Source organism: Barbus barbus (assembly GCF_936440315.1).
Source record: "Barbus barbus genome assembly, chromosome: 13".
NCBI classification, from domain to species: domain Eukaryota; kingdom Metazoa; phylum Chordata; class Actinopteri; order Cypriniformes; family Cyprinidae; genus Barbus; species Barbus barbus.
The window spans coordinates 16,809,827-16,837,263 of NC_136741.1; the positions used below are offsets into that span (position 1 = coordinate 16,809,827).

Sequence of the window (27,437 nt, forward strand, 5' to 3'; positions counted from 1 at the left end):
AGCAAGTCTGGCACTCTACCTACGCAACATTCCCAGATGGAAAATATGGTTACACTTTATTTCAAGGTGTCCTTGTTACAGTAATTATACATTTAAATACTGAGTAATATTAATTAACTACATGTACTTACTATATGGTTAGAGTTTGGCTTAGGGTTACTTGCATGTAATTATGCATAATTTATTGTTAGTGGTAAGTCCAAGGACACCTTAAAATAAAAGGGTTACCGAAAATATATATATGCCAGAATATAGTACAAAAATATTTTATTTTTTAGAAATTTTCATGACTTTTCCAGGTCTGATTTTAAATTTCTCCGATATTTCCAGAATATTGGAACCCTGGCAGTTGCACCTACACTTCTGCCATGCGTCACCAAGCTGCTTACTTGCCTAATGTGAAAGCATTAACCTGTTAATGTGGAGGCTAAAGCAAATATGTGCTTCTTTTTTACAAAGTGAAACAGCTTGATATGATCGAATGGCACTGGATTCACACATGTTGTGTGGCAAGGTTTTGAGTCACTATTAGAAGAACTCCTGGACCAGCATTTAAGAGAATATAGCCTGAGTAACTAGGACAGGAATGATGGGCTATGACATACCAGGAGTGTCATAGTCCTTCTGATGATAATGTGCACTTATAAACAGAGATGGGTTAATAATACACTACTAACAGCACATTACAGATAGCAAATAATTAACTATGCAATAGCTCATCTATAATAGGTTATTTCAAAGACACTCGATTAGACATATGATTATTATATCATCAGTGTGTGTGTGGGTTTACCTTCTGAGATGGCATGAGGTTTAATGATACAGCAGGTGCAGTCTGAGTACTTGGCTGTGTTGGAGGGGCCGTGACCAGTAGTGGAAGGGAAGAAGAACTCCAGCTCCTATATAGTTATAATTAAAAACACATACCCAATCATTTCCTTTACCATTATTAGCAAATCACTGAAAAAAAAAAAAGATCAACAGAAGATTGTAGGCTTGATTAAATGCTATTGACAGTTGCTTTTTTGTTACCCGTGCAGCAGATGCCAGTGAGTCTGACCCATGTCCTGCGTTCTTAGTGCCATCAGTACCAAACTGGGCTCTGAGACTATTCGTTGCATCTTTTTGTGCCACACCAGATTCGGTTGGGCCTAGAACTTTTCTCCAAGTTGACACTGCCTCATCCCCCATCAACTCCATAGCAATCACGGGACCGGAGCTCACAAACTGCACCAAATTACTGTTGTTGAAGAAGACAATTTGCTTAAGCAACATTTTGCTGTGGTGCTTATGATTGAATTTGCGGTTAAAAACATGCAGTGTAATGCAAAGTCATGCCAAAGTCACTGTGACAATCTGGTTCAGGTGTCAGAGTCTCCTTCAAAAGCAGCCCTTACATACAAGTCAATCATTGACTCAGGAAAGACTCACTTGAAAAAAGACTTTGACTGATGTTCCGTGTAAAAGTCCGCTGCCTGCTTCCTGTAAGAAAGCAATAAAAGAACACAGCGTTAATAAATGATCTCCAAACCCCACCGTCTCTTGACTGACTCCTATAGTGAAATCGAATACGATATTAAGGAACTAAAATTTCCTCTTCATTCCATTTTGTTGTAATTCTATCATTTATTAATTTGATGACGTGTCAACTAGGCCAAGAAATTAGATAATATGCTTAACACAACTTTCACATCTTCATTCCCTGACAAGGAACAAGGACGGTCTCTGTCAATGAACAGCTGCTTGCTACTTTGAGGAAAGGTTAAAGCAGCAAAACCTGACCAAGCTAAAACAACACAGTCTATCAGAGAAACGCTCCATGTCAGCATATTTCAATAGGAAAAGGAAAGATTAACCCTCAGCATTTTCCATTCTCTAAAAAATGTGTCACTAAACCACATGTATAGTGACATATAGAGAAAAACGTATATATTCAAATTCACTGTAGCCATTTTGGATCATATTTTCTGCCAAATACATAAATGTTAATTTACTGTGAAATGGTTTAGCGTCGATGAGGTGTCTACAAATACACAAAGAGCTCTCATGATGGGCAGTCGTGGCCTAATGGATAGAGAGTTGGACTTGTAACCTGAAGGTCGTGGGTTCGAGTCTCATGTCCGGCAGGGATTGTAGGTGGGGGAGTGAATTACCACGACTGAGATGAGACCCTTGAGCAAGGCACTGAACCCCCGACTGCTCCCCGGGCGCCACATCATTGGCTGCCCACTGCTCCGGGTGTATGTTCACTACTGTGTGTACACTGGATGGGTTAAATGCAGAGCACAAATACTTGGCCACACACCACTATCCCTTTCCCCTTTCAAATGTTATTCCTTCTCATACAATCATAAGCTATTATGACTGACACAAAATTATCTGACTTCCCTTGAATATTTGTTTTTAAATGTTGTTGGGCAAGTGTTGTTATTGTTAACTAAAACCATTAAACTATTGTAATGTTTTTGGGAATAGTAATGAAACTGAAATAAAATACATAATATACTGTAAATGCTGAAACTGAAATAAAAATAAATTAAATCCATATACAATACAAAAACTAATAAAAATGACAAAATTAAAAAATGTATTGAGTACAAGTAAAAATGTTGTATTATATAAATAATACTAAAATAACACCGTCTTGGGCTTTCTTTTTCCATACATTTGTTATGATGTTAACCATAGCAAATGCACTAAAATAACTACTGATGTATTGAGTTTATTATTTTGTAATTTTACCTTAGTTTTCGATGTTGGAGAAACAAAAATACATATAGCTTATTTTAGCCTTGGTTGACGTTAACTTAATATTGTATTTTAAAGCTACCTGCTCTGCTTGGCTCATCCTGAATGGCGCTTTTTATTCCCCACATTTGTAATTATGAACACAGGTTACTAAGCCCTTTAAAGCCATTTTACTCTGAAATCACCTGAAAATGTCAACAACTCCTCTAATCTGAAGGTCAAATCCAGATGGCCAAATCCACTGGTCTGATTTGCTCAAGGGCACAGTTTAACTTTGTGAAAATTGTGACTTCAGTAACTCCCCAGTTCTTGGTCACTTCTCCCTGTGACTGAACACATAGTCTTTGTGATAGATGACAGATCCAGACTCTAACTTTTAGTCTACCAGTGCCTAGATTACCACAATTTTTGCAAACCATGTATTGACCTTTACAAAACAGGCCAAAGAAATAACGTCTGCAACTGCAACTTTAAACACGGCCTCTTTTCTCTAACGCTCTCCCTTCTCACTACTTCAGTTAATAATTGCTGCATTGTGCAGTGAATGTAATTCCATTCCTGGTACTGTGCAAAGGCAGCGACTAATGAGATGCTCAGTAGCTTTACGTTGTAAATTGTTTCAGAATACAGAACACAGAGTGTGCAACATTTTTATCTTTCATTCCTGACTTAATCTGTGTGAGCTAAAAATGGTCGGGGGCTCAGAGAAGAACAAATGCATTCCAGTGATATACAGGTTAACGTATAGAGCAAGCAGTGCGTGATTTTTGCTGTGATATACTTTTTTTCCTGAAGAAGTGGCTTTGTCAAATCCACCCATCACAAGTTCTGAGAAATCATTTTAGGGTTATTGAAACACCTCATTTACATAATTAGTCATAAACTGACTTAAACAAGAATTCCAGCGGCCTCTTTTCTTTGTAACTACTGCACTTTTGCTGAAGTACTGCTGTCAATATCATTATTTCTTAAGCCTGTTTATTAAAACAAATTACTTACCATGTAAGTTTGGTCATTTTGGCTTTTGTGACTATAAGGTTGGCATCATAAATCATCTGAATAATGTCGCCAACTTTTGTGACAGCATCCGGCTTAATCATAGCCAAAGTCCTGAAGAAGACACAAGACATGAGTATAAAAAGCAAATCAGAAAGTAAGAAGGGATGCCAGGGATGAACCAAAGTATCAACAAATTAGATAAAAATGGTAAATTATATAATCTATAATGGTATTTGTTTTGAGTAATTTGTTTTAATGAGCGAGTGAGTGTGTGTGTGTGTGTGTGTGTGTGTGTATGTGTGCATGTATTGAATTTTGGAACCCTAGATTTAATATTTTTATAGCAAGTTTATAGAAGTTTTTGAAAGATATATAACATGCAAGACAAAGATGCCACTTTTTGCCCAGTGAAATAATTAAACACAGACACACATATAGGTCTAAGACACAGACACCACATCCATAGTGTTGCTATTCAGCACCATGAATATTTAGCTCTTGTTATTATTTTCATTTTAGAGCTCAAAGGAAAACACACCGCAAATGCCAATTATTTGAAGCACAAATCGACAACTGCTGCTGTCAGACTTGACAAAGGCAGGTTGATAAACATTAATAAGTTACTGAAAATCGAACAAGGTTTTCATTGAGTTATCATCATGTTAATCTGAAAGCCTAGTTACATTTTAATAAAGGATTTCTTTAAAAGGAATACTTTAATCTTTGAAAATATATTAAAAATTTACCCTAAACATTAGAAAATATTGCTGTCACAGATATAGATATGATGCTCTGACTAAACAACCGCAGTCATTTGAGTAGGGAGCTCAAATTCACTTTGAAGAGTGCATATCGCCTCGAGTCTGTCCCTCTGTAATCTTTCCCAAATTTATATTCAAGACACACCACTATGAATCACAAAGGAGAGAAAGAGCAGTGGGAAACAGTGTGAATGTGATTGATATATGAGATGAAAAGGATGTGTTGACTCGTTAAATCAGAAATCATTGTTCAGTGATTTTCACTAGTTGGGGACGCAGAAGCTCATCTTCACTTTATAAAAATGATATTAGCAGGTACTTAAGGAGGGACCACAAGGGAAAAAAACAGAAAAAGGTTGCTAATGACTTTTTCTTGTGACATACAATAAGCTATTCATCACACTAAATGAAGATGATTAAAGATTTCTTCTGACTGTCCGGAAAATTTATGCTGTTCCAAACCTATATTACTTTCATTATTCATAATGAATCGGACTAATCTGGTTCATTTCAACCCAATGATATTTTAAAGAATGTTACTAAACAGTTGCTGGTAGCCAGCGACTCCCATAGTATGGAAAAACAACTCTATGAAAGTCAATAGCAACTGTTTAGTTAACTGTTTTAATTTAAACTGAACTGAGCTGGACGATGACAACACTGAATTCAATAATGAAATGCCTTTAACTGAAAATTGAGTGTTTAATCTTGTCATTTTACATTATTGACACGCTATTTTCCTATTTTGATATTGGAAAGTTGCTTTGACACAATCTGTATTGTTAAAAGCGCTATATAAATAAAGGTGACTTGACTTGACTTTTAACAGCAATTTTCAAAATATCTACTTTTGTGTTCAACAGAAGAAGAAAAAAACTAATATAACTTGAGTTAGTAGGAACAATCTGAGGGTGAGTAAATGACCTATTTTCCATTTTTGGATCTCTATAACAGCTTACTGGAAGGGAGGATTATCAGTAAATGGTCACTTAAATTTATTTTATTACACAAAACTATTGCATAGCTTCAGAAAAGTTGGATTTAGTGCAGAAGTCAGTCTGATGACTTATTTTAACATAATTTATTGTGTGTGTGTGTGTTTTAAAGGGATAAAGGGATTCTGTCATCAGTTACTCCACCTCATGATGATCCAAACCTGTATGGCTTTCTTTCTTTTGTGAAACATAAAAGAGGATTATCAGGAGAATGGTCTCACTTTTTTTGGCCATAAAACAGAAATCAATGTGACTTCCTTCAAAATATAATTTCCGTGTTCTGCAGAAGACAGTCATACAGGTTTGGAAAGACAAGTTCCGTCTCAGCAGTGGTGTTCAGGAATAAAGTACCTCTCCTTCTTACTGCCCAGTTTGTTGGCTGTGTACTGATCCCCGTAACCTGTAAGGTTCAGCTGACGGGAAAAGATGTTCACTCGGTTGCCAACAAACAGATCCTCTGGATGAAGCTCATCAAACTTGGTCCTGCGCAGGAAGGTGCGCTGGTTCTTCATATCAAACTATATAAGAAAAGCATACACGTGAATGTATGAATCTCAAACATACCAAGAGGTCAGGGTCTGAAATCTGAGTAAAGGAACGCACCATCTCCACGGAGCCATCTTTAGGATAGTAGAGCAGCTGGTATCGTCGCAGGAGAGCAGCGCTGGGGTCGTACCACTCAGCCAGAAAGGCAAAGCGCTCATCCTGTGCATAACACAACACACAAAACAAAAAACACAGTCAAGCCAGGCACGGCAGGGGAATGTCACTGATCTGACCCTCATGCTTGGACAGGGAGTCACAACAGCCGCGCTCTGACCCTCAACACAGACGGGCAGCTGGGCCTGCTCACATGCTGAGTCAGAGGTTCAGAGCCCTTTGATCCCCTGGGGAACTTCACTGCAAATGGGGAGCCATTATCCAGCTACTGGAGCTACTGCTCCTGAAACTGTGCACTACACACTTGTGCAAACATTAGGGCTGCACAAATATAGAAACTATCAATAGATCAATAGACTACAGATAATATATTTCAATTCATAGAGTCGTCATTAGAGGGGCAACCCAAAAATGTTGTGTGGGGCCTTGTGATGAGGAAGGGCCTTTATACTACTGCCTACTCATGGGGCCTGGGGGAGATGGAATAAAAAAAAATTCTGGAGCTCTGAAAATTTTTAGAGTGGCCTTTTATATTTATACTATTTAAAAAAAGTAATAACTTAATAACTAAAATGCTAATACAATGTCCTAACCCCACACAAAGTTAAAAAGTGACAAGCAATAAAAAGCTCTCTTCCATACTAACAAATTAATGTATTTTTTTTTCATGTCCAGCCATGTTTGCCAACAAAACAAAACAATAAAACAAAACTAATAAAAATTAAAGTGCACTTCATAATGTTTGAATTTGCACACTAGCACCATTTATACTACAAAACAGCATAGAATAGTGCATAAAAATTAGGAAGACACCTATGGTGACTAAACCTACATCACTATATTATAATATAGATAGTAGCATACGGTGTGGACAACTGTTTGTCTATAGTGAGAACTGGTAGACAAATATGCTATATATATATATATATATATATACACACACACACTCCAACCCTAAAAAAAAACATGTTAAAATGTCTCTAAAGCAGGAGCCTCAAGATATTGCCATTTTTATAAAAATGAGTATTAGTCATAGCCAATATTTCGTGAGTATTTAATACAGGACATGTTGAAAACAAAGTATTTAATAAGTTATTAAAATAGACAGCATCTAAATCTTTGAGTGTGACTGTTGTTTCCCTATTAAGTGTTTGATTTCACCTTGACACGAACTCAAGGTGCCCTTGAACAAAACATGGAGAACAAGCATGTTGGTGTGATCTTTGTTCCCCACAGAGCGCCACCTTGTGGGTGAAATTCATAGCTCAGGCTGTGATTCAGGGTATATAGCTGAGGCCATGAGCAGCATAGTGATGATGAGAAATGATCTGTTAATCTACTGTTGATCAGCGGACATCAAAATTCAAGCAAATAACAGGAGGCCTACAACAGTGACTCATAAGATCCATTAATATTCATAATAACTGACATAATAACTGGCAGATAATCGTCATCAGTATATATCAGAATGGCAGTGCTTTAATGTTGCATTTCTAGGCACTATGCCATCCATCCTCCAGGCCACATGCTCGCTAATTCATAGCGTCAACATGTCAACACTGAGCCAAACATGGCATCACATTATCCTAACTAATTTAACAACAGATCATTAGTGCATCTGCAACATAACGCGAATGCTTTCTCATTCATCAAACCGTAGAGACTCAGTGAGAATCCCTGTAACGTAATTGAGCAATCTTGAATCTAACAGGACCTCTTCCCCCAAACAAGAGCTATTTTTACCCCTCAGTCAGCTGGGACAGAGATAATACTGACAATGAACAGCCTTCTTTGTACAAATACACTGAGGCACAGGTCTGAAAAGCCATAAATCACATCTGGAGGCTGTATTAGTGTCACAGGATTTCCACAGTGCAGTTTTGGGCCAAAGCTAAAAGTTCCAAGTGCTGTACTGAAATTGATAGTTATTATCACCTCTCATGTGAGGCCTTATACCAGTCAGATTCCTTTACTTTTAGGAAAATTACTTGTGGCTTCTTTCTTTTCTTTTTCTTAATTTTCTTTGTTTTGTTAAATGTTGTTTGAAAAATCAATGATGAATTAAAACATTTATTATGCGTTATGTGACTTGACTTTCCCCCCCCAAAAAAGTAATAATATATATACTAAGACTTGTTTTCTGACAAATGTATCCAAGTTTATGCTTAAAACAAGAAAATATATCAATGGGCTAAGAAAAATTATCTTGTCTTCCCTCTGAATAAAGTTTATTTTTCTTACCCCACTGACAGATATTTTTTCTTTCTTTTTTTCTTTTCCAGAAAACAAGACTTAATATCTCAAGTCAATTTGCTTCTAATGTAAATGTATCTTTACTTAATAGTGTTTAGATATTTGTAATGGAAAACAAGACAAAAATACTGAGTAATAAAATCATTATTTTGCCTTGTGGTGCAGTGCAGCTTTGTAACTAGAATATGTCAGAAACAACTGATATATTAATTTAAAACACTAGCTTTCAAGACAACTGCAGTGTTTGGTGGCATTTTTCCAGTCTGAAAGAGTACATTTCAGCGGGTAGTCATCCCCTACAGCACATAGGGGCTATATTTCCACATTCTGCCTGGGGCCAAAGTTACCTGAGGACATCTGTACGTCTAAGAAGAAATATGGAAAGCTTTTCTCCAATATTAGCACCGTTGTAGTTGTTGTTCTGAAGTGAAAGCATCATGAAAACCCCTTTTTTTGTATCTGAATGGAATGAAAGCAGGAATCAAGGCATTTTGAGGGGGTGTGGGGCTCTAAATGATCATTCCAGCACAATAAAATCAGACTCCTGGTTAATGATCCTGGCCAGATGGAACTGGAAATAGCTGGGTTTATCTGCCACCTCTAACACTCTAAAAAATAGGGCTTTCCTCTCAGAGCCCTTCTTGTAAGCTGAGACTTTCTCAGACACCTGCTGTTGCCCTATGCTATCACTGCAAACATTTCATGCTGTCTGCATGGAGATGGATCAATGTAAACTACTTAAGGAGACAGAATGTGAATTGGAAAATAAACATAGTGTAGGAGCACAACAGAGCAAGTAGATGATGGTGAAAGTATCCTGTTACCCAAAGAATAACAAGGTTTAGATTGTTGAGCAAATGACACTAAAAAAGCATATCATTCCACTTAATGACATTAAAGCTTCTGACTGAACTAGATCTGTAGTTTCAGAGGAAAATGGCATCCTCCATCTTCAATATTATGCTGTAGAGCCTCAAGCCAGACATCTAGTTTTCAAATACAATTGGAAACAGTTAAGCAGCTTACTGAAACCTGCCAAAACTACATTCCTTTAAAAACTTTTGGTTTCTCGAAGAACCTCAAGCAGGCCAATGCTGACATCTAGTGGCAGATCAAATGAGAGCATTCAGTACGTCACGAGCTTTTAGTTGACAAATTATGCCGTTGCAAAACTGCTTAGTAAATTATTATGAATTATCTTCATTTAACTAGGATTTAAATAGCCTAGAAGCGTGTTTACTTGCTATGACTTAATGCATCGCTTTATTACAGTTTACACGAGATGTTTACATGAGAATGTACTAATGGTATTCTATATTTAGTGCAGACAACACATTTAATCTCACTTGTTTATGTGACTTGAGTTTTTTTCATTGGAAAAACTTATGTTAAAAAGCAAACGACTTCCGCCAAAACCACAACAAACATTCATGATCATATGAGTTGAATCCTTTATTGCTCATATCTAAATAATGAAAAATATACTCTCCCACTTACCATGTCTGAATTCTTTAAAGGAATGATATTTGTTGATTGTTGTTTAACAGACGGTTGATTGTCTTCCTTTAGCCTCGCTGTTAAGTCCCATCACCATAGCAACAACATCAGACGGGCTACCGCCGAATAAGATAATAAACCATACCTCCTGTGAACTCGTAACTATATTGCGTGGTGTTTTTAATTTCGATTTTAAAGTCTGGTGAGTAAATAGACGTTTAGGGCGCCAATAGTTTGCTTATACGAGTCTTACTGTAACCCGGAAGTAGTAGTTTCTGACCTTTACCGCCAGCTGCCACTCGCACATGGGTTTGTTTATGGTGTGGACTTTGATACTAGTTCCGCTTCGGTATTATGCTGAGCTTCTTACCAGGGCTATTAAGCGATTGGCTACAATTTAACATCCGTCTAAATTTAGGATAAGCTTAAAAAGTTGCAAATCTGTGACAATGTAAGACAAAGGTCTTGTGCTGCATTTCAAAAGTGATTTAATGTTTAGTTGAGGTTTAAAATTGAAAGGTATTTGCGCGAACCACAGCAGTCAAAATGGATCCCAGTCTATTCATTTTAGACGGAGGTCTAGCAACAGAACTTGAAGCAAGTGGATTTCAATTACAGGTAGGCACTAATACACAAACTTATTGTCAACAATCACAAGTTTAATCACGCATATATTGTTTTTGTAGGGAGATCCACTATGGAGTGCAAGGATTTTGCATACAAACCCACAGGCCATTAAGGACGCACATTACAGGTAATTACAGGCTTTATTATGTTCTGTACCTGAGTTGTCAAGTAATGCCTGAAGTGTGGCATATTTGTGAAATATTTGTGATTTTTTTTTTTTTTTTTTTTTTTTCCTTTCATGCAATGGAAGGAATAAGAAACTAAAACTGCCTGCAGGGGGCGGTAAATGTCTTCATGAGTCTTTCATTCGAGTCGTTCAAACGGCTGATTCATTCAGGAATTCAATATACGGCTCACTTTAAGAATGGGCCTTTGATTCATCCGATTCATTCAAAACGCGGATTTATTCAGAAACTAAACACCACTGTGCTGCTCATAGACAGGCCCGGGTTAAGAATTCAGAGGCCCCTGGGCACAATGTTGGCCCCCCACATACACATGTGCACAATCAAGGTTTTAAAATATAGTGTACTATTTATTGGAAACACCTCTGTCTTATACAGGATTTACACTGACAGGTTATAGCAGGGATGGACAGCTTTGATAGTCACGAGGACCAGCATTTCTTTCTCCTTTATGCCAAGGGGCCAGATTACAAATCCATGCCCACACACCTTTTAGACTGTTTTACTCAATTTCCTTTTTATTGGAGGAAATTAAAGTATAATTAATGTAATTTGGTTTTAAAGATTTTATTAGCTATAAAAGTTGTGCAGTTATTCTAGTTCAGAAGCAATATTACCCCCAACAAGCCAATGTAAACATCTAAATTGCATTGTCTGTAAATTTGCAACAAACAAATGTACAGGGGTCCTGTTGTTTTATTAGAGGACCGCTAAAAAGGGCTTATTAAAAAAAAAAAATTCCAAATGGTACCATAATATAACTGGGTATCCGCAAGACCTTTTTAAGACCTGCACTTTACATTTAAGCCTTTAAACAATTTTTTAAAAAAGAGTAAATAAATGATTATTTTAATGTAAACGATAATTATTAATCAATTATAATATTAAATAACATATGTATTATTTGTTTAGATTTTTACAATGCATTAGCTTCCTGTCAATCCACCGGGGTCCGGTTCACATTTAAAAATATGTTTTGCTTTCGGAACGGCAGAATATAGCGCAGAACACAAGCAGCAGCAGCGCCTGACTTTGGAAACATGCAGCGCTCATATTTATACCCATACTTGGAATTCGTGCTCTGCATTTAACCCATCCAAAGTGCACACACACACCGTGAACACACACCCGGAGCAGTGGGCAGCCATTTATGCTGCGGCGCCCAGGGAGCAGTTGGGGGTTCAGTGCCTTGCTCAAGGGCACCTCAGTCGTGGTATTGAGGCTGGTTATTCACTTCCCCCACCTACAATCCCTGCCAGTACCGAGACTCGAACCCGCAACCTTTGGATTACGAGTCCGACTCTCTAACCAACTTACCCAATAATACGTTTGGCAGCAATGCGTCACCATACTATTTCAAAATAAATGTTTTCTTTTTATTAAAGAATTCTGGACAAAAATATATATCTGAAAAAAGACTGGAGTAATGGCTGCAAAATATGTTAAAATAGAAAACTGTTATCAGGGTTGTCCTTAGCTGACGCAGGGCCCGGTGCGAGGTATCCATTCTCCCCGGTGCGCCCGTATCAGTTGCACTGCCCAAAGGACGGCCCTGACTGCTATTGTAGATTTTAACAATATTTCACAATATTAGTGTTTTATAGTATATTTATATAATAATATACATCAAATAAATGCAGCCTTGGTAGGCAAAAGAGACTTAACTCAGAAACATCTTAATGACCCCAAACTTTGTTTTGAATGTACATTTATATTTTCCTTCATACAGGTATAAAAATGTTATAATTTCGAACCTAAAATCTCTCTAACCTATCAGTCATTTGTATGCTTCTATTCTGTGACAAGAACTATTTAATATTTGATGATTGATTGATTTAACTTGTTTTAATAGATATCTTCAAAGCGGTTCTGATGTTATAACAACAGCCACATATCAGGCCAGCATTGAGGGATTTGTGAAATATCTTGGTCTCCGGCCTGAGGAGGCTCAGCAGATGATAATGTCAGGGGTTCAACTGGCAAAAGAGACAGTCCGTGAGTTCATGTCTCACTCACCCGTATCAGGTGTGTAAGTTTAACTCTACAACATCATAAATTCTATCTAGTTTCTGAAAAAATGTAGAGACGCCAGCTACAGTTTAATCTAAAAAATGAATAATTCCCCCAGAAGACAGAAGAGAGCCCTTGGTTGCAGGTTCAGTTGGTCCATATGGGGCGTTTTTACATGATGGGTCAGAGTACACAGGAGCCTATGAGGACAAGATGACAGTGGAGGTAATGCAGAATGAAGCTCTCCGCTCTGTCCTCCAAAGCCACAACCACATACGAATTTCAAGTGCATGTTTTCTCTTTTGTCCTAGGAGTTGAAAGACTGGCATCGTCCACAGATCCAGTGCTTAGTAAAAGCTGGAGCTGATCTTGTTGCCATGGAGACCATTCCAGGTCTCAAAGAGGCTGAGGCTTTGTTGGAAGTACTCAGAGAATTTCCAGAAGCTAAAGCCTGGCTTTCCTTCTCTTGTAAGGTGACCGATACACTGCATTGTATGTTATGGTATCTAATGACAAATTTAATTCATAAAACACTTGCAACTGTTTATGCTCACGAGTTAGACATTGATGTGTTTCAGGACATTCATAATATTTCAAGTGGGAGGAGATTTTCTGAAGCGGTTCAGGTGGCTTGTAAGTCCTCACAGCTGGTGGCTGTAGGGGTGAACTGTTGTCCCGCTTCGTTAGTGAAACCGCTTATAGAGTCAGCCAAGTCACACAAGAAAGCAGATTTGAGCTGGGTGGTCTATCCTAACAGTGGAGAAGAATGGGACCCCAAGACAGGGTAAGGTTAATCAGTAAGTTACAATAGAAAGTTATAATTATCTGCCATTGATTTTTGTTTCCATTGAAAAATTTTATGTTTTTTAAAATGATAATTTGCAGACCTGGAAAAAAAACATGGACATTTATATTTCATCACAGAAATATTCCCTATCTTAAATGATTGCTCTTTTCTACATCTTTTATTAATATTTTTGAGATCAGATTGTTGTTTTTAAATACTCTTATTTAGCAAAGTAAATACAGTTTCAAATCAAAGCTGTTCTTTTGAACAATTTCATTAAAGAAACAGTAAAACATTTCATAGGGCCTTAAAACTTAAATTTTTATTTAATTAATTTCATTTTAAACTTATTTTAATAAACTGCTGTTAAATTGTGTATGTTTCATGATTTCAATTAATTAGAAATGCTTTTCGATTAACAAATTTAGTATAACCATAAAATGTTAATGGTAAAAAACAGAATTTGGAAAAAAAATTAAAATAAAACAGAATTTGTGGAAAAAAAGAAGGTATTTCATACAACTGCTTTCAACATTGATAAATGTTTCTTGAGCACCAAATCTGCATATTAGAATGATTTCTGAAAGACAATGAACGCTCGAGGTATAGGTGTTAAAAAAATAAGTTTTACCATCACATGAATTGAATGAAAATAGACTAACAGCTGTTTTAAATTGTAATATTTTACAATATTATAGTTTTAATTTTTTTTTTTATTTAATCAAACGAATGCAGCCTTGGCGAGCACAAGATCCTTAAAACATTTTTTAGTATAAATAAAAAACATCACAAATGTAAAACGTGAGAACCCTGAACTTATTTACTGATTTGTCTCCATAGTTTGATTGTGTAAGTGGCTGTTCTGTGGCTATTTCAGATGGAAAACTAATAAACGAACATCATTTGCCAAACTAAGTCTGGACTGGAAAGAACAAGGGGCTTTGTGGATTGGTTGGTATTGTTTTGTACCAGTAAATAAGCTTTACTGTAAACTTATACCATGACTTATTCTTTACAGTCGTGCTGACTCACGGAGAGCTGATTTCTGTTAACAGGTGGCTGCTGCCGTGTTGGTCCTGCAGATATAACTGAGCTGAAAGAACAACTACATGTATAGCCCTGACTCATCAAACATCATAACATCATTTAGTTTATTCTGAAATAATGCAGTGATGTGTAAGAAGGTGTATAAATATTTTATTTCTAAATAAAAAATAATACCAACACACTAAATTCACATGAGTATGAGATTTGTGATGACTTGAACCTTATACATTAGATGTTGCTGTGTTAAAGGAAAAACAAATCACAAGTCACATGACATGGAAGCAATCATGCAATCTTAGGTCACAGCGTTTCACAAAGAACGTGATTGTAATCCTTCAGGTTGCTATTTACAATAAGATGGCACCATCTTATTGGACTATGTCACAATCAGATCCATTGAAATATCAAATGGTTACATTATTACAGTCTGATATCTTTCTGATGACCTTGACTTAGTTTGTATTTTTTAGACTTACACTAATAAAGCCATATTTGTTTATACAATAGTAGAATCAGTCTTCATAAAGAACAGTCATTTTTCAGTCCATATTGTTCTCCAATGATCTACGATCAGTAGCATATAAATCCACCAAATAGCATATAACTGAAATGGAATGATGCTATTGATCTTAAAATCAAATATTCCCTTCATGTTCTTGGTACACTTAATGTACTCATAAATTTTGCAGGCAAAAATTGTCCACTGTGTATAGTGTAGCAATCTATGAAGCGCAGTCACTTTCAAACCAAGCAGTTTTCTGTTGGTCAACATGGCGTGACCAACTTTAACCAACTGCAAAAACTGGGGAAATCTTTCTCCCTCGTGTGAAATTCCTGATTGTGTGGATTCCTATTGAAATTGCTGGATTTCACCTGTGAAAATGTGCAGAACAATGGTAAATGTGACCACACCTTTAGTGCAGTTAATTGCACATTTATTTAATGATTAGTTTATCCACAATATGTTTAAAGAAAGCAGCATTTTGACGCGACTCAATGTCTTGAAGAGAGAATCATTGATAAGTATTTCTAATCTTAATTTAATGCAACATTACTGAGGGCTGTGGAATTTGCTGTAAAATTGTGGCGTCCTCCATAAATGGCTTCTTCCTTATGGGCATCAAACCAGCATCCTTATGCTTACCACAGCATTAACCCCACCATTTGGCTTGCAACCTCATCTATGATATGCACTTCTAACTTTCCACTGCTGCTAACAACCTGGGAAGGTAAATATTCTTGTTTAAAACTGTGGAAAACTCAATTGGCTCTTCACTAGGTAGTTGGACACTAGATTTAGTCAGTTATGTCTTCATCTAGGTCACTGTCTGGAGAGCTTCTGTGCCTGTACTCTGCTGTGTTGGACAAACGCTTCCAGGCATTCTCAGACTTGTTCCCTGTACTGATGGATCTGCCGAGACGTTTCACCGCTCGCTCCTCAGAACAGTCTTCTGGCGCAGCTTGACCTCTGTGTTCTGGAGCCTGATGGTGGAGATCATGCCTCAGATTTTCCAAATTCAGTGCCCATGGTCCCAACTTTTGCCAGTTGACTCTCTGGAAAGCCATGATGCAATGCAGATTGCCTCCAACCTATGAAGAAATCAGGATGCAGGGCTTCTATACTTCATAGCATACATTCAGACACTTTCCTAAACACATAATTCTTTATAATATTCAGGTTATTGTAGAAGTACCATCTCCATAGTCCTGAAGTTCCTTACTTTTTTGGTTTTGCGATACTGAATGCCTCTCTCTATGTGGCGAATGTCTAAGTATTCTGGGTTTTGGGTGTTCAGATCCGTCACAATATCTGCCCATCTGATTGTAAACAAGGTCAGAAATTCAGAATCATAATTTATTCATAATTTCACCAAGGACTACGATGCCATAAAATGAACCATACTTTTTACAGTTGATTGCAGGGTGTTTTCTGCTTGGTTCACCAATGAGAATCCAGTGCTCCATCTCATTAAGCGGCAATGGCCCCCTGTAAAAATAAAGAAAAAAATGAATGAGTTTCATTCTTGATTAGAGTAGGGTCTTATAAAAGAGGTTAATAGTTTACATTTTCATGATGTTTCATAATATGATACTGGTGCTCCACAATAAGTGCGGCCCAGGGTCAGTATGAGAGATTTTGGGCCATTTTGGTGTCAGTAAAACTTTTTAACGTTTGTGAAAAAAGCTACTATTGTGAAATAGTAAAACAAAAATTGTATTAATACTAGTGCTATCAAACAATTAAACGCATCCAAAATAAAAAGTTTTTGTTTACATAATATATGTGTGTACTGTGTATATTTATTATGTATATATAAATACACACATATAGCACATATTTAAAAACGAATTACATGTATATATTTATATTCATATAATTTATATCAAATACAAATATAATATATAAACGTAACATTTTTCTTAAACATATACATGCATGTGTGTATATTTATTTATACACCGTACACACATATATTATGTAAACAAAAACTTTTATTTTGGATGCAATTAATCGTTTGACAGCACTAATTCATACAAAATTTGAAATAACTTTTTGTTCTAATATATTTTAAAATATTTGTCATTCTAAAAACTTTACATTTAATGAAAAACATTTAAAAATTAAAACACTATATACACATTTTATGTTCACTTTTAAAAATAGATTTATGTTTTGGTAGTGCAAATGAACTGAATGAAAAGTAAAAAAGCCAAAGTTGCTATATGTTATACCTGTACGCTTTGGATGCTTTTAGTGGTGTAGCTTCATAGCCCACAGGACAGAAGTAGTGATTCTGACAGTGGTAAATGTAGGCCATGGATTCGTCTTTAAGTCCCTGCGTCAGCTTCAGCAGCGCCCCCTCAGCTAGAATGAAGAAACATGATCTAGTCTACAACATGCTGCTAAAATACTTTGACAATATAATATACTCTTATGATACATAAACTATATCTGAAAGAAAGCTAAGCATATAGATTAAGGAAATATTTATAGACTGGATATTACATTTTAAATACTGGCTGCTTAAACTACATAAAAAGTGTATTTGTAGAACAATATGCTGCTGCAACCTCTGTTCTTATGAAAAAATGAAAGAAAATTCACACACCCGTCTCTCCCGCTGTCTTGTGCTTCCCATGAGGTTTGTACAGAATGTAAGAGCATCCCCGGACACGAAAATTATCGTTGATTTGTCTGAACCATCTGCAGCAATATAAAAGTAGATAATGTACAGGACAAATCAAACCTTTGGGGTCAGTAAGTGTTTTTTATATAACAAAATAATTATTTCATTCGGCAATCATGCATTAAATTATTCAAATGTAGCAAAATTATATTTAAAAAATGCAGTTCTTTTGAACGTTCTATTACATAGTTTTGAAAAAAAAAAAAAAGTTTTTCTTAAGAACCAAATCAGCATTTTAGAACGATTTCTGAAGAATCGTGTGACACTGAAGGCTGGAGTAATGGCTGATGAAAATTCAGCTTTACATCACAGGAATAAAATACACTTTATTTTTAGGACTTTTTTATATATATATATATATATATATATATATATATATATATATATATATATATATATATATATATATATATAGAATATGGTTATCATGAATACTAAAATTTCAGAAAATTACTGTTTTGCCTGCATTTTCCACAATAAAGGGTGAACATAATAGACATCTTTCAAGACCCCAAACCTTTTAACAATATGTATTAATCTATTTTACATTTACATTTATTCGTTTTGCAGACGCTTTTATCCAAAGCAACTTACAATTGAGGAATACATCAAGCGATTTCAAACAGACACAGGAAGTGGTCATAATACCAAGTTTCAGGCATTGTTCAAATAGCCTAAGTACAAGCTAGAAAGGGAAGGAATAAATATATATATATATATATATATATTTTTTTTTTTTATTTAGGATGAAGTCAAATAGTGTCGAAAGAGATGAGTTTTCAGCTGTCGCTTAAATTTGAACACATTTTGAGAAACTGTTGAAAAGCAATAAATACAGTAATCTTACCGCATCAAAGTGGCATTGCCAGTGAATGGTCCAAACTTGATATCTTCAAACGGAGGCTGGAAACCAAGTATGTGCAGGGCTTCTTCTTGAGAAATAGGTGGGAGGCTGAAAAAAAAAAATCCTAAAGGTTACTCTTTGCAATTTCTACCAGACCAGATTAGAAATCTTAAAATAGATCAAATGAATGTGCTGTTTTTGCTCCTAAAAATACCCATTCCTTTGCATATATTGTTTAACAGTTTTGGCATTAAATCAGAGCCCTATTTACGATTTGTATATATATTGATGAAATATTGTCATCAAATGAAATGCGGTCATACATTTCAGGGACACACAGACCTGCCTGCTCCTAAAGTACTGTAGAGAAAGTTCCAACAGGAGACAAGTGAGGAGATTCCACATGATGTCTTATATTGGGGGCGGCTGATGCAGTACCTAGAACATCAGAGGGAACAGTTGTTAATGAAAAAAGTTTTTAAACTTGCACTCTTTGAGTCTCATTTCTCTTTCCAGTGAGTGTATTACCATCTACGGAGGTCCAAGACTTTTCTCTGTTTGATCTCCTCCAGAGAGGCTTGCGGTGGGAGATCTTGCAGGTTTCTGCTTGGCCTGTCAGATGATTTCATTTTCTTAGAGTTGGATTTCTTTAAATTACCTGAGAAACAACACAGACTTAATCCTTTAATAACATTCTAAGTAATATATTAGACTCATATTCACACCGGTTCAAATTTACACTCACATATCTACTAGGATCAAGTAGATTCTTAAAATGCAATGAAGAATGGCTTAGCTGGAGTTTGGATAAAGGTAGGCTCAATGTTAAGCTTCATTAAACATATGTAGAGAGCATGATTCTCATTCCAAATCTGCCCTGTGCTCTTAGTCTCGGCAACGATTCCTCAGATCAGCAATCTTGTTGTAGTCATCCCTAGACTTCTTTTGATCAAGTAATGAGTGATGGCACACTTCCAATACATTCTGTAAATCTGGAATTAATCTGGGATTAATTACAAATTAAAACACAGTCTGTTCACCATGAGGTGAAAACCATGTGACACAGTCACTTGTGTCAGTGAGGCCATCGCTGGAGTTACATAAACCACAGCAGATGGTCAGTATGAGCTCATTTTCCTGCCATATTTTTGCTTAACAGCTTGTAGATTTAAAATGACCCTGATATTTTCAAACTTTTTAGTTTACTGAAAATAACATTATTGTCATGGTTCATAAAGTTTTTTAAAGGTGATATGTGGTCTACAGCAGGGGTTTTCAAAATGTTTGATGGCAAGGACCCCCAAACAAGATGATCCCTATCCTGAAATATATACACTGCCAGTCAAAAGTTTTTGAACGGTAAGATTTTTAATGTTTTTTAAAGAATCCTCTTCGGTTTACCAAACCTGCAGTAAAAAGCAAAAGCAGTAATATTGTGAAATATTTTTACTATAGTCACATGACCCTTCAGAAATCATTCTAATATTCTGATTTGCTGCTCAAAAACATTTATTATTATTATTATGTTGAAAACAGCGGAGTAGAATTTTTTTTCAGGTTTCTCTAATGAATAGAAAGTTCAGAAGAACAGCATTTATATTATATTAATATTATAAATGTTTTTGTTTATCATCATTCACTGTTGGCTATGAAGCTTTTGATCAATTTAATGCATCTTTTTTAATAAAAAAGTATTCATTTCTATCACTGAACACACACTTAGAATTTGCAAAAAAGCACCTAAAGGACCCTCAGACTGTGAGAAATAATATTGTCTGGTCTGATGAACCTCAATTCCAAGGAAAGCAGGCACTGCTCATCACATGCAAAGTACCATCCCAAAAGTAAAGTGCTGGTAGCAGCCTCATGCTGTGGGGCTGTTTTTCAGCGGCAGGGACTGAGGGACTCTTCAGAGTAGAAGAAAAGCTCAATGCACCAAAATATAGAAATAGCCTTAATGAAAACCCAGTCCAGAGCATTCAGAACCTCAGACGGGCAGAAGGTTCACCTTCCAACAGGACAATGGACCTAAACACACAGCAAGAGTGGCTTATAGACAACTCTGTGAATGTCCTTAAGTGGTCCAGCCAGAGCCTGACCTTGAACCCAATCAAATATTTCTGGAGAAACCTGAAAATGTGCGTCTGCCCCCATTCAACCTGACAGAGCTTGGGGAGGTGAAGAGGTGAGGAGAAGAAATGCTAATGAGCAAAGCTTGTCGCATCAAACAAAAAAGACTTGAGGCTTTAAAGGTGCTTCAGCTAAATATTTATATAATTTATACTGAATACTTATGCAATGTACTTATTTCAGTTTTTTATTTGTAATTAATTTACAAAGTTGTGACAATTCTGTTTTTGCTTTGTCAATATGGTGTATGGAGTGTAGACTGATGTAGAAAAAAACCCCTAATTTAAAGCAGTTAACATAAGCAACATAAAACGTGAAAAAAATGAAGGGGTACGAATACAAATTTTTGAATTAAACAATTTACAAAAAATAATAATTTTAAATATCTTTTTGTCTCTCAAGTATTTTGATCTTTTTCTGCAGTTTGAAAACCCCAGATGACAGTATCCAGATGTCTTTAATCTGTTTTTAGAAAGACACCTACTTGTTCTGGCTTTCCGTGTTAAAACTGCGTCAAAATCAGAGGTGTCAATCTCCCAAGCGAGCACAGGCTTGTTGCTGGATGACACAACCTCCATATCACAGTTCCCATCTAAAGACTCACTTTCCCCCCCCGAGTGACTCTGGGAAGGGGTTGCAGCGCTGGTCTTGACTAATGATGTGGTGTCTGGATTGGTTGGTGGCGCATCTTCAGATGTGATAATGGGTCGGGCTCGGTTGAGCAGTGCATAGTCCGAGCAGACGGTGTAGAACTTCTCTCGGGAGTGTGTTACAGGGCAGGTCCATGGAAGCTGGAGCTCTGCACTGGAGGCCCGTCGAACCCGCAGCGCATCACGCATCATCGGACTCAGAAAGCTGCGCTCACGCTCATCGTCTCTGGACGGGGCCCGTGATGGGGCCTCCTGATCAGTACTACCAGATACCTTGGCGCCTTCACTTTCCACAGTGTTAGGCATTGAATGGAGAACTGGGATGATGGTTAAGAGAATAACCTACAGATGTGCTCCAGCTGTGACGTACTTGATCCAAGACGAGAGCTCAAAAAAGGAATCTCATCCACTGACTACAATTAAGAACAAGACAGAAAGACAGATACTAAGCAAATAATATAAGAAGAAATGTAATGAATAAATAATAAATAAAAGCTTTATAATAAGGTTTTTCCAGGAGTTTTTGATAAATAAAAAGAGCATTTATTTGAAATAGAAATCATTTGCCTGTACTGTCATTTATTTATTTTTTAAATGCATCCTTGCTAAATAACCATAATTTAAACAAACCTCACATTTTTAAACAGTACTTTTCTTGCAAATTTGAATGATGTGATTGTTTTTATCTATTTACATTATTTATTTGAAATCAAACATATTTGAATTAATTTCTGAGACGCGTGCATCAGTAATTTTCTTAGTTATGCCAAGTGCAGAAATACACCTGTCACAGTCATGAGGATCTCTGATTCATGGTTTTCTTGTCACAAGATTACAAGATTATCAGTCACAGACAACAATTTGTAAGTAATCTACCCAGCTCTGAACATAACTACAACCATTCATGTAAACAAAAACAAACACCTTTAATAATAACAATATGGTGGATTTTTGTAAACTGACACTGTTGACTCCATCACCATCATTATTTATGATTATATAGTCCTAAACTAGGCCAGAGACTGCTATAGATGAAATATTGGATGAAAACACTGGGCCAGTCACAGCTGACACTGACAGCAGCTTTCTACTATGTTTCGTCGTGGAAATAGATGAAAGCATCGTACCACATGCTTCAATTCCTCCCAAATCATCATCATCATCGTCAACACTACCATTGTTTAGATCATTCGTAATCGATGACGGTCGGTAGGCAACAATACATTTCAGGACTAGATTACAAGATAAATAGCCGCAATTGAAGTTTAAATCACCGAAGACACCGTATAAATAATACAGACATATGAATGGAGTAATAGCCAAGCAGCATCAGTGTAGCCTTCAATAGGTTCTTCCAAAGAACATGAAACGTAATTTCAGGACGCAAATATTTATCCATATTTACTTAAGCCTCATTAAAAAAAATCTAAATCTGCACCTACCTGGCCAATTCTGCAGGAATAAATTAATCATACTGCGCTGCGCGACCTCTCTGTTGGATTGCCTAGCTGTGTTTCAACGGGCTCTACCAATCTCAAACACAGGGGTGTTGTACCACATAAAAAAAATGGAAACGTTTCTTACATCGGATTTAAACGGTCTAAACAAAAGTCTAACATATTAATATGTATATTTTTAATTATCTGTATAAAAGATTTAATGTTATGGCAGATAGTTTTGTAAATGTAGATAGTCTTTATGATAGTTCCACCTCCGTTGCTAAAATCTTTCAGAAGCAGTAGAGCGTGGTCGTCTTAAAAGTGGACTGAACTGAAGCAGGTGCAAGACCGGGGTAGGTGAGCAACAGTAAAGCGAGTATGAAGTATGGTTAAAAACTGAAATGATTCCACGATGAAACGATTTATTGAAAATGTTTTCCCCGTTACACGTACAAAAGGCGCGTGCATTTAGAATATGCATTTTAGCAGTTTAAGATTTAACCTGCAGAAAGTGACCCGATTAAAAGTTTGTATAGATAGATGGATACTGTAAAAATAAAGAAAATACATTACAAAATAAAGAATACAATACAATACAAAATAAAGAAAATATATTTCATGGTCATTTATACTGTTGTCTGTTATTTTTTATGCACATCATGCAAATCTTTTACTTATATCACGTCAAATTTCATGTTTACTTGATTACACATTGCTGATGTTGCAGACTGATGTTTCCAGAATCTAACCAGGCTCAGAAGCTGCTGATAATCGACACAGACTGTGGCATAGATGATGCTCTGGCTGCTCCTGGTGTGAAGGTGTTGGGCATCACCTGCTGCTTTGGGAACACGGATGTGGATAATGTGTCAGAATGTGATGCGGGTTCTGACAGACTGTCAACAAACCCAGGTCATTGCAATTATAACAGTACCAATACAACTGTCAAGACCTGATATGATATGAATGTTAAGATTACATTGTATTGTAGTTTGACCTCAGATTCCAGTTTATAATGGGTCTGCTGGTCCTCTAATCGGACCCGTGACAGGATTTAAAGATCATTTTGGCACAGATGGACTTGGAGATGTTCTGGAGAACTCTGAGATTTGGAAAGGGCAGATTCAGAAAGAGCATGCTGTTCATGTTTTAATAAGACTAGTAAATGAAAACCAGGGAGAGGTAAGCAATAACTATTTAATAACTGTTTATTTTTAGAATATTGATTTAATTTTTTTAAATAAAAATATTAAAGAACCCTGTAAGCAAAGGTAACTTTTTGTGGCAACATATGCATCGTTTTGTTTGCTTTAACTGTCTTATATGTTCTCAATTAAAGCTCAATTATGAGGCACTATGGACTTTAAATTACATAAAGACATCGTAGTAGCAACAAGATAAGCTGAAAACGAAACAAAACAGCTAAAAAAAAAAAACCTATCATCTATCTATCTATCTATCTATCTAATCTATCTATCTATCATTATTTTAATTAATTCCCTTACTAACTAGCATTTTTTAAATTTAAGATAGGGCTCTAAAATCTGGTAAAAATTACAGTAATAAAATAAATGAAAAACCCTGTTATCACAAACAACTAGGACATATAGTCCAATGACATTGGTAATATATTGTAAACCATGAAGAATGTTTAGTTATTGAAACAATTATGAAATAATATTTTTTTAATGAAAATTATTTGTTAATTTAGTGTATTGCCACTCCTAATTTAATAATAAAAAAAAAGTTTGAAATTGAGCAACATTGACATTTCTTGCGAGTGTCAGAAATATCTTAAAGGGAATTCAAATATTTGACAATATATGGGCCCATGGCGTCAACAAGGGTGAGAACCACTGGGTTAGAGTGCTAATCTCCTGCTGAATTTTGTGCTGCCATCTTGTGGTTGACAATGAATGCACTTCCACATTCCTGTTTGTTTACTCATTCACAGGTTTCACTCATAGCTCTTGGTCCACTGACTAACTTGGCTTTGTCTGTTAGATTAGATCCTACCCTACCTCAGAAACTCAAGGATCTGTACATTATGGGTGGTAACATGGAAGGTAAGAAAATGAGCTGCAGTACAAAAACTGGCCACCTTAAATGGATGGCAGCAAATTGTACTTTTCATATCAGTGAATATGCATTACATAAAAACCAAGGCAGTGCCAAGAACAGCACAGGTCAGGACACATACTCCAATCAGGACGTTTTCTACAGAGCTTCATCTGGCCACTGTTCATTTTCCAGGCAAGGGAAATCTGACACCATCTGCAGAGTTTAATTTTAGTACGGACGCTGAATCAGCTCATATGGTTTTGGAGGAATATACCTGCTCAACACACATCACAACCTGTGAGTTCACTTGCAGAAACAAACTATCTTGGGTGAGTTAACATCAAGCTGCCCATTGTGAGCAAAATCCATTCTAATATGAATATATTTTAGGCCTGACTAACTTGTGTGCTTTAAATTTTTCCAGGAGTGTTTTGATGAGCTGGTCAATCAGGATCCATCAGCTGCTCAATTCATGAAGAAGATAACCTCCAAGTATTGGGCCTACTCTAGAGAACCTTGCATCAGCAACAAAGATTTGCTCTTTGTGCACGGGTTTGTACCCTACGACGCCTTCGCTGGGGCAGCTTGTGTGGACAGCAGCGTGATTACAGAGAGTTTACAGTGTGCCGTACGTGTGGAGGTACAAGGTCAACTGGGACGAGGCATGATGGTTGTGGACCCAGCCAATACACTAAAGAAAGGCCATCTTGTCTTTGTGATGAGGACATGTGACCTTAAAAAGTTCAGCTTGATGCTGAAAGCAGCTTTACATATAGCATAGAAATACTTCTTTGCAATAAATTTGTATTACAAGAGTTCCATTTACAAATGTAGCATCCTTTGCACTTTATTGGTGCAACTAACCCTGTGCTGTTATCATTCCAAACCCTCAAGACTCTTATTAATTTTCAAAACACAAAATAAAATATTTGTAATAAAACCTAAGAGATTTCTACGGTGGGCCAGTAGTGCATAACACAAAGAAATCTCCACAACACAACAGAAACAAGCCACAAAGGAAACAAGCCGCAACACAACAAAATTAGCACAACACAACGGAAACAAGTCGCAACAAAACGAAATTAGTCTTTTGCATTGTGGCGATTTTGTTGTGTTGTGCACTACTGGGCCACCGTAGATTTCTATCTGCACAACCAAAACTTTGATGCTTCAAAAAGTTTAAGACGTCATAAATGTAATCAATATTAACCTTTCATTGATTAAATATGGAAGAAAAGCCTAAATTAATTATATTCATCATATAAAGTGATCAGGTCTCTTTTCAGAAGAATTGGATTAAACTTATTGGTTTATATGGATTGTTTACAATATTTTTATCACAGTTTGAATCATCAAACTTTTGATTGCATGGAAAGAAATATCCTTATTGGTATTTTGAAAATGTAAATCTAGGTTTAAAATGAGATGAGTTGAGTAAATGACAGTTTTCATTTTTGGGTGAACTCTCCCTTCAATTTAGTCAGAAATAAAATGAGAAGTCAATATTCCAGCCTGATATGTTTATTTCAACCAATGTGACCAAAACATTCACTTTTGAAGTGACAAATGAATGATGCACAGAACACATTTCAAGTTCTTTAAGCTCCCTCAAATTAAAAGCCAATTTCAGCAAATGAAGTTTTTCACTTTAAGCAGAGGGCAATTAAAATAAAAATTAAATCTGAATCCCGAATGCATTTACGATTTGATTTGGCTTTCACTCAGAGGGGTTCAAATCAATGTGGTAATTGTAGTCTCAGCAACCACTTTCCGAACGTTAAATCAACCAACAAATATGGCCAGAAAATGCTCTAAAATGAATGAAAACATCTTAAACCAAAATGACAGCATTGTAGGAGTGGGGTTTTACACATAGTGCTTATTTTAAGGTTGAGTAACACTGCATCTTGCATTTTAATACCGTAATACTGTAACATATACTTTAATTCCAATGCAGTATTACTCAAAACAGGGAATCTCTAAAATCGTAAAGAAAAACAGCCCTACCAGGGCAATGGCATTAAGCCAATGACTTCAATCTTTCGTTTGCTTTGTCAGCTAAAATTGAACTTTTTTTATGATACCCCACTAAAATAAATAGGATTGTATTTTGAGGGGGACTTGTAAATGCAACACTGGGTTTCCAGTGGACCATTACAATTCAAGATTTCTTCCAATCATTAAAATGATCTTGGTGTTCCATATACTGTTCAACCAGGAAAAATAAAATTAGATTAGAAACCACTGCATTTTCTGTTGCTCAGTGGGTTGTTGTGTCTCAGATGCCATTGTTGTTGTCGGGGTTGTTAGGCCAGGGCTCCGAGTTCCAGCGATTAAGTGAGGGAGACCACCCCATGCTCCAGGGGTTATAGGTGCGGCCTATGTCGCTGGGGGCAGGTGTGGGCGGCGCAGTGTGGCTGACCAAGTCAGGGAGAGCGGAGGAGGTAGGAGGACTGAAGGAGTGCAGGGTGGAATCATTGCCAGTGGACCAGATGGACCTGCTGAAGGACCAGGGACTGCGTGCACTCCCCAAAATGGACTGAAGACAGGCAGAAA

General features: G+C 36.5%; 4 protein-coding genes and 1 pseudogene across 13 annotated transcripts in view; 2 read left to right on the plus strand and 3 right to left on the minus strand.

Moving 5' to 3' along the window:
* LOC306879132 (nucleoside diphosphate kinase homolog 7-like) overlaps positions 1-10,180 on the minus strand; it is a 44,804-nt gene extending 34,624 nt beyond the window's left edge. Inside the window, exons 1-7 of the mRNA XM_079431861.1 lie at positions 9,914-10,180; positions 6,107-6,208; positions 5,855-6,021; positions 3,748-3,858; positions 1,432-1,482; positions 1,033-1,240; positions 794-899 (exon numbers count right to left, since the gene is read on the minus strand). Of these exons, the coding sequence (XP_079287987.1) occupies positions 794-899; positions 1,033-1,240; positions 1,432-1,482; positions 3,748-3,858; positions 5,855-6,021; positions 6,107-6,208; positions 9,914-9,916 (748 nt within the window). The 5' untranslated portion in view covers positions 9,917-10,180. The remainder of the gene's footprint in view (positions 1-793; positions 900-1,032; positions 1,241-1,431; positions 1,483-3,747; positions 3,859-5,854; positions 6,022-6,106; positions 6,209-9,913) is intronic.
* LOC306879133 (homocysteine S-methyltransferase YbgG-like) lies at positions 10,006-15,071 on the plus strand. Of its 7 annotated transcripts, none has more exons than XM_079431862.1 (8): positions 10,006-10,531; positions 10,600-10,667; positions 12,578-12,750; positions 12,854-12,960; positions 13,047-13,208; positions 13,314-13,519; positions 14,400-14,473; positions 14,578-15,071. In XM_079431862.1, exons 1-8 carry the CDS (start codon positions 10,460-10,462, stop codon positions 14,637-14,639), a joined length of 924 nt encoding a protein of 307 aa, XP_079287988.1. In that variant the 5' UTR covers positions 10,006-10,459; the 3' UTR covers positions 14,640-15,071. The 7 variants fall into 7 exon arrangements, 4 of the variants coding, with proteins under 4 accessions (XP_079287988.1, XP_079287989.1, XP_079287990.1 ...); XR_013784988.1 differs by having other exon boundaries at positions 10,198-10,531; positions 13,314-13,532; positions 14,578-14,752; XR_013784989.1 differs by having other exon boundaries at positions 10,211-10,531; positions 12,857-12,960; positions 13,314-13,532; positions 14,578-14,751.
* On the minus strand, positions 14,699-22,921 carry LOC306879131 (basic immunoglobulin-like variable motif-containing protein). 2 transcript variants are annotated; one of them, XM_079431859.1, is made up of 10 exons: positions 22,824-22,921; positions 21,216-21,794; positions 19,130-19,259; positions 18,944-19,039; positions 18,605-18,709; positions 17,680-17,774; positions 17,303-17,435; positions 16,473-16,556; positions 16,291-16,387; positions 14,699-16,159 (listed from the first exon to the last, which is right to left on the minus strand). In XM_079431859.1, exons 2-10 carry the CDS (start codon positions 21,685-21,687, stop codon positions 15,866-15,868), a joined length of 1,506 nt encoding a protein of 501 aa, XP_079287985.1. In that variant the 5' UTR covers positions 21,688-21,794; positions 22,824-22,921; the 3' UTR covers positions 14,699-15,865. The 2 variants fall into 2 exon arrangements, with proteins under 2 accessions (XP_079287985.1, XP_079287986.1); XM_079431860.1 differs by lacking the exon at positions 21,216-21,794 and having other exon boundaries at positions 22,824-22,908.
* Positions 22,922-23,198: 277 nt separating this feature from the next.
* LOC306879235 lies at positions 23,199-25,662 on the plus strand (annotated as a pseudogene). Its single transcript has 6 exons — positions 23,199-23,203; positions 23,548-23,732; positions 23,823-24,002; positions 24,775-24,886; positions 25,074-25,210; positions 25,306-25,662. The product of its transcript is annotated as an uncharacterized misc_RNA (transcript).
* Positions 25,663-26,388: 726 nt separating this feature from the next.
* The window catches only part of LOC306879557 (transmembrane protein 131-like), a 41,730-nt gene continuing 40,681 nt past the window's right edge, over positions 26,389-27,437 (minus strand). For both annotated transcript variants that reach the window (XM_079432588.1, XM_079432589.1), the window contains exon 41: positions 26,389-27,420. In XM_079432588.1, the coding sequence (XP_079288714.1) occupies positions 27,160-27,420 (261 nt within the window). In that variant the 3' untranslated portion in view covers positions 26,389-27,159. The remainder of the gene's footprint in view (positions 27,421-27,437) is intronic.

Coding starts and splice junctions, on each gene's coding strand:
- LOC306879133 (XM_079431862.1), top strand. CDS start 10,460: ATGGATCCCAGTCTATTCATTTTAGACGGAGGTCTAGCAACAGAACTT. Junction 12,961..13,046: donor AGGACAAGATGACAGTGGAG/GTAATGCAGAAT, acceptor CTTTTGTCCTAG/GAGTTGAAAGACTGGCATCG. Junction 13,520..14,399: donor GAATGGGACCCCAAGACAGG/GTAAGGTTAATC, acceptor TGGCTATTTCAG/ATGGAAAACTAATAAACGAA.
- LOC306879131 (XM_079431859.1), bottom strand. CDS start 21,687: ATGCCTAACACTGTGGAAAGTGAAGGCGCCAAGGTATCTGGTAGTACT. Junction 17,775..18,604: donor GGCAATGCCACTTTGATGCG/GTAAGATTACTG, acceptor ATATTGCTGCAG/ATGGTTCAGACAAATCAACG. Junction 16,160..16,290: donor AGTATCGCAAAACCAAAAAA/GTAAGGAACTTC, acceptor ATTTCTTCATAG/GTTGGAGGCAATCTGCATTG.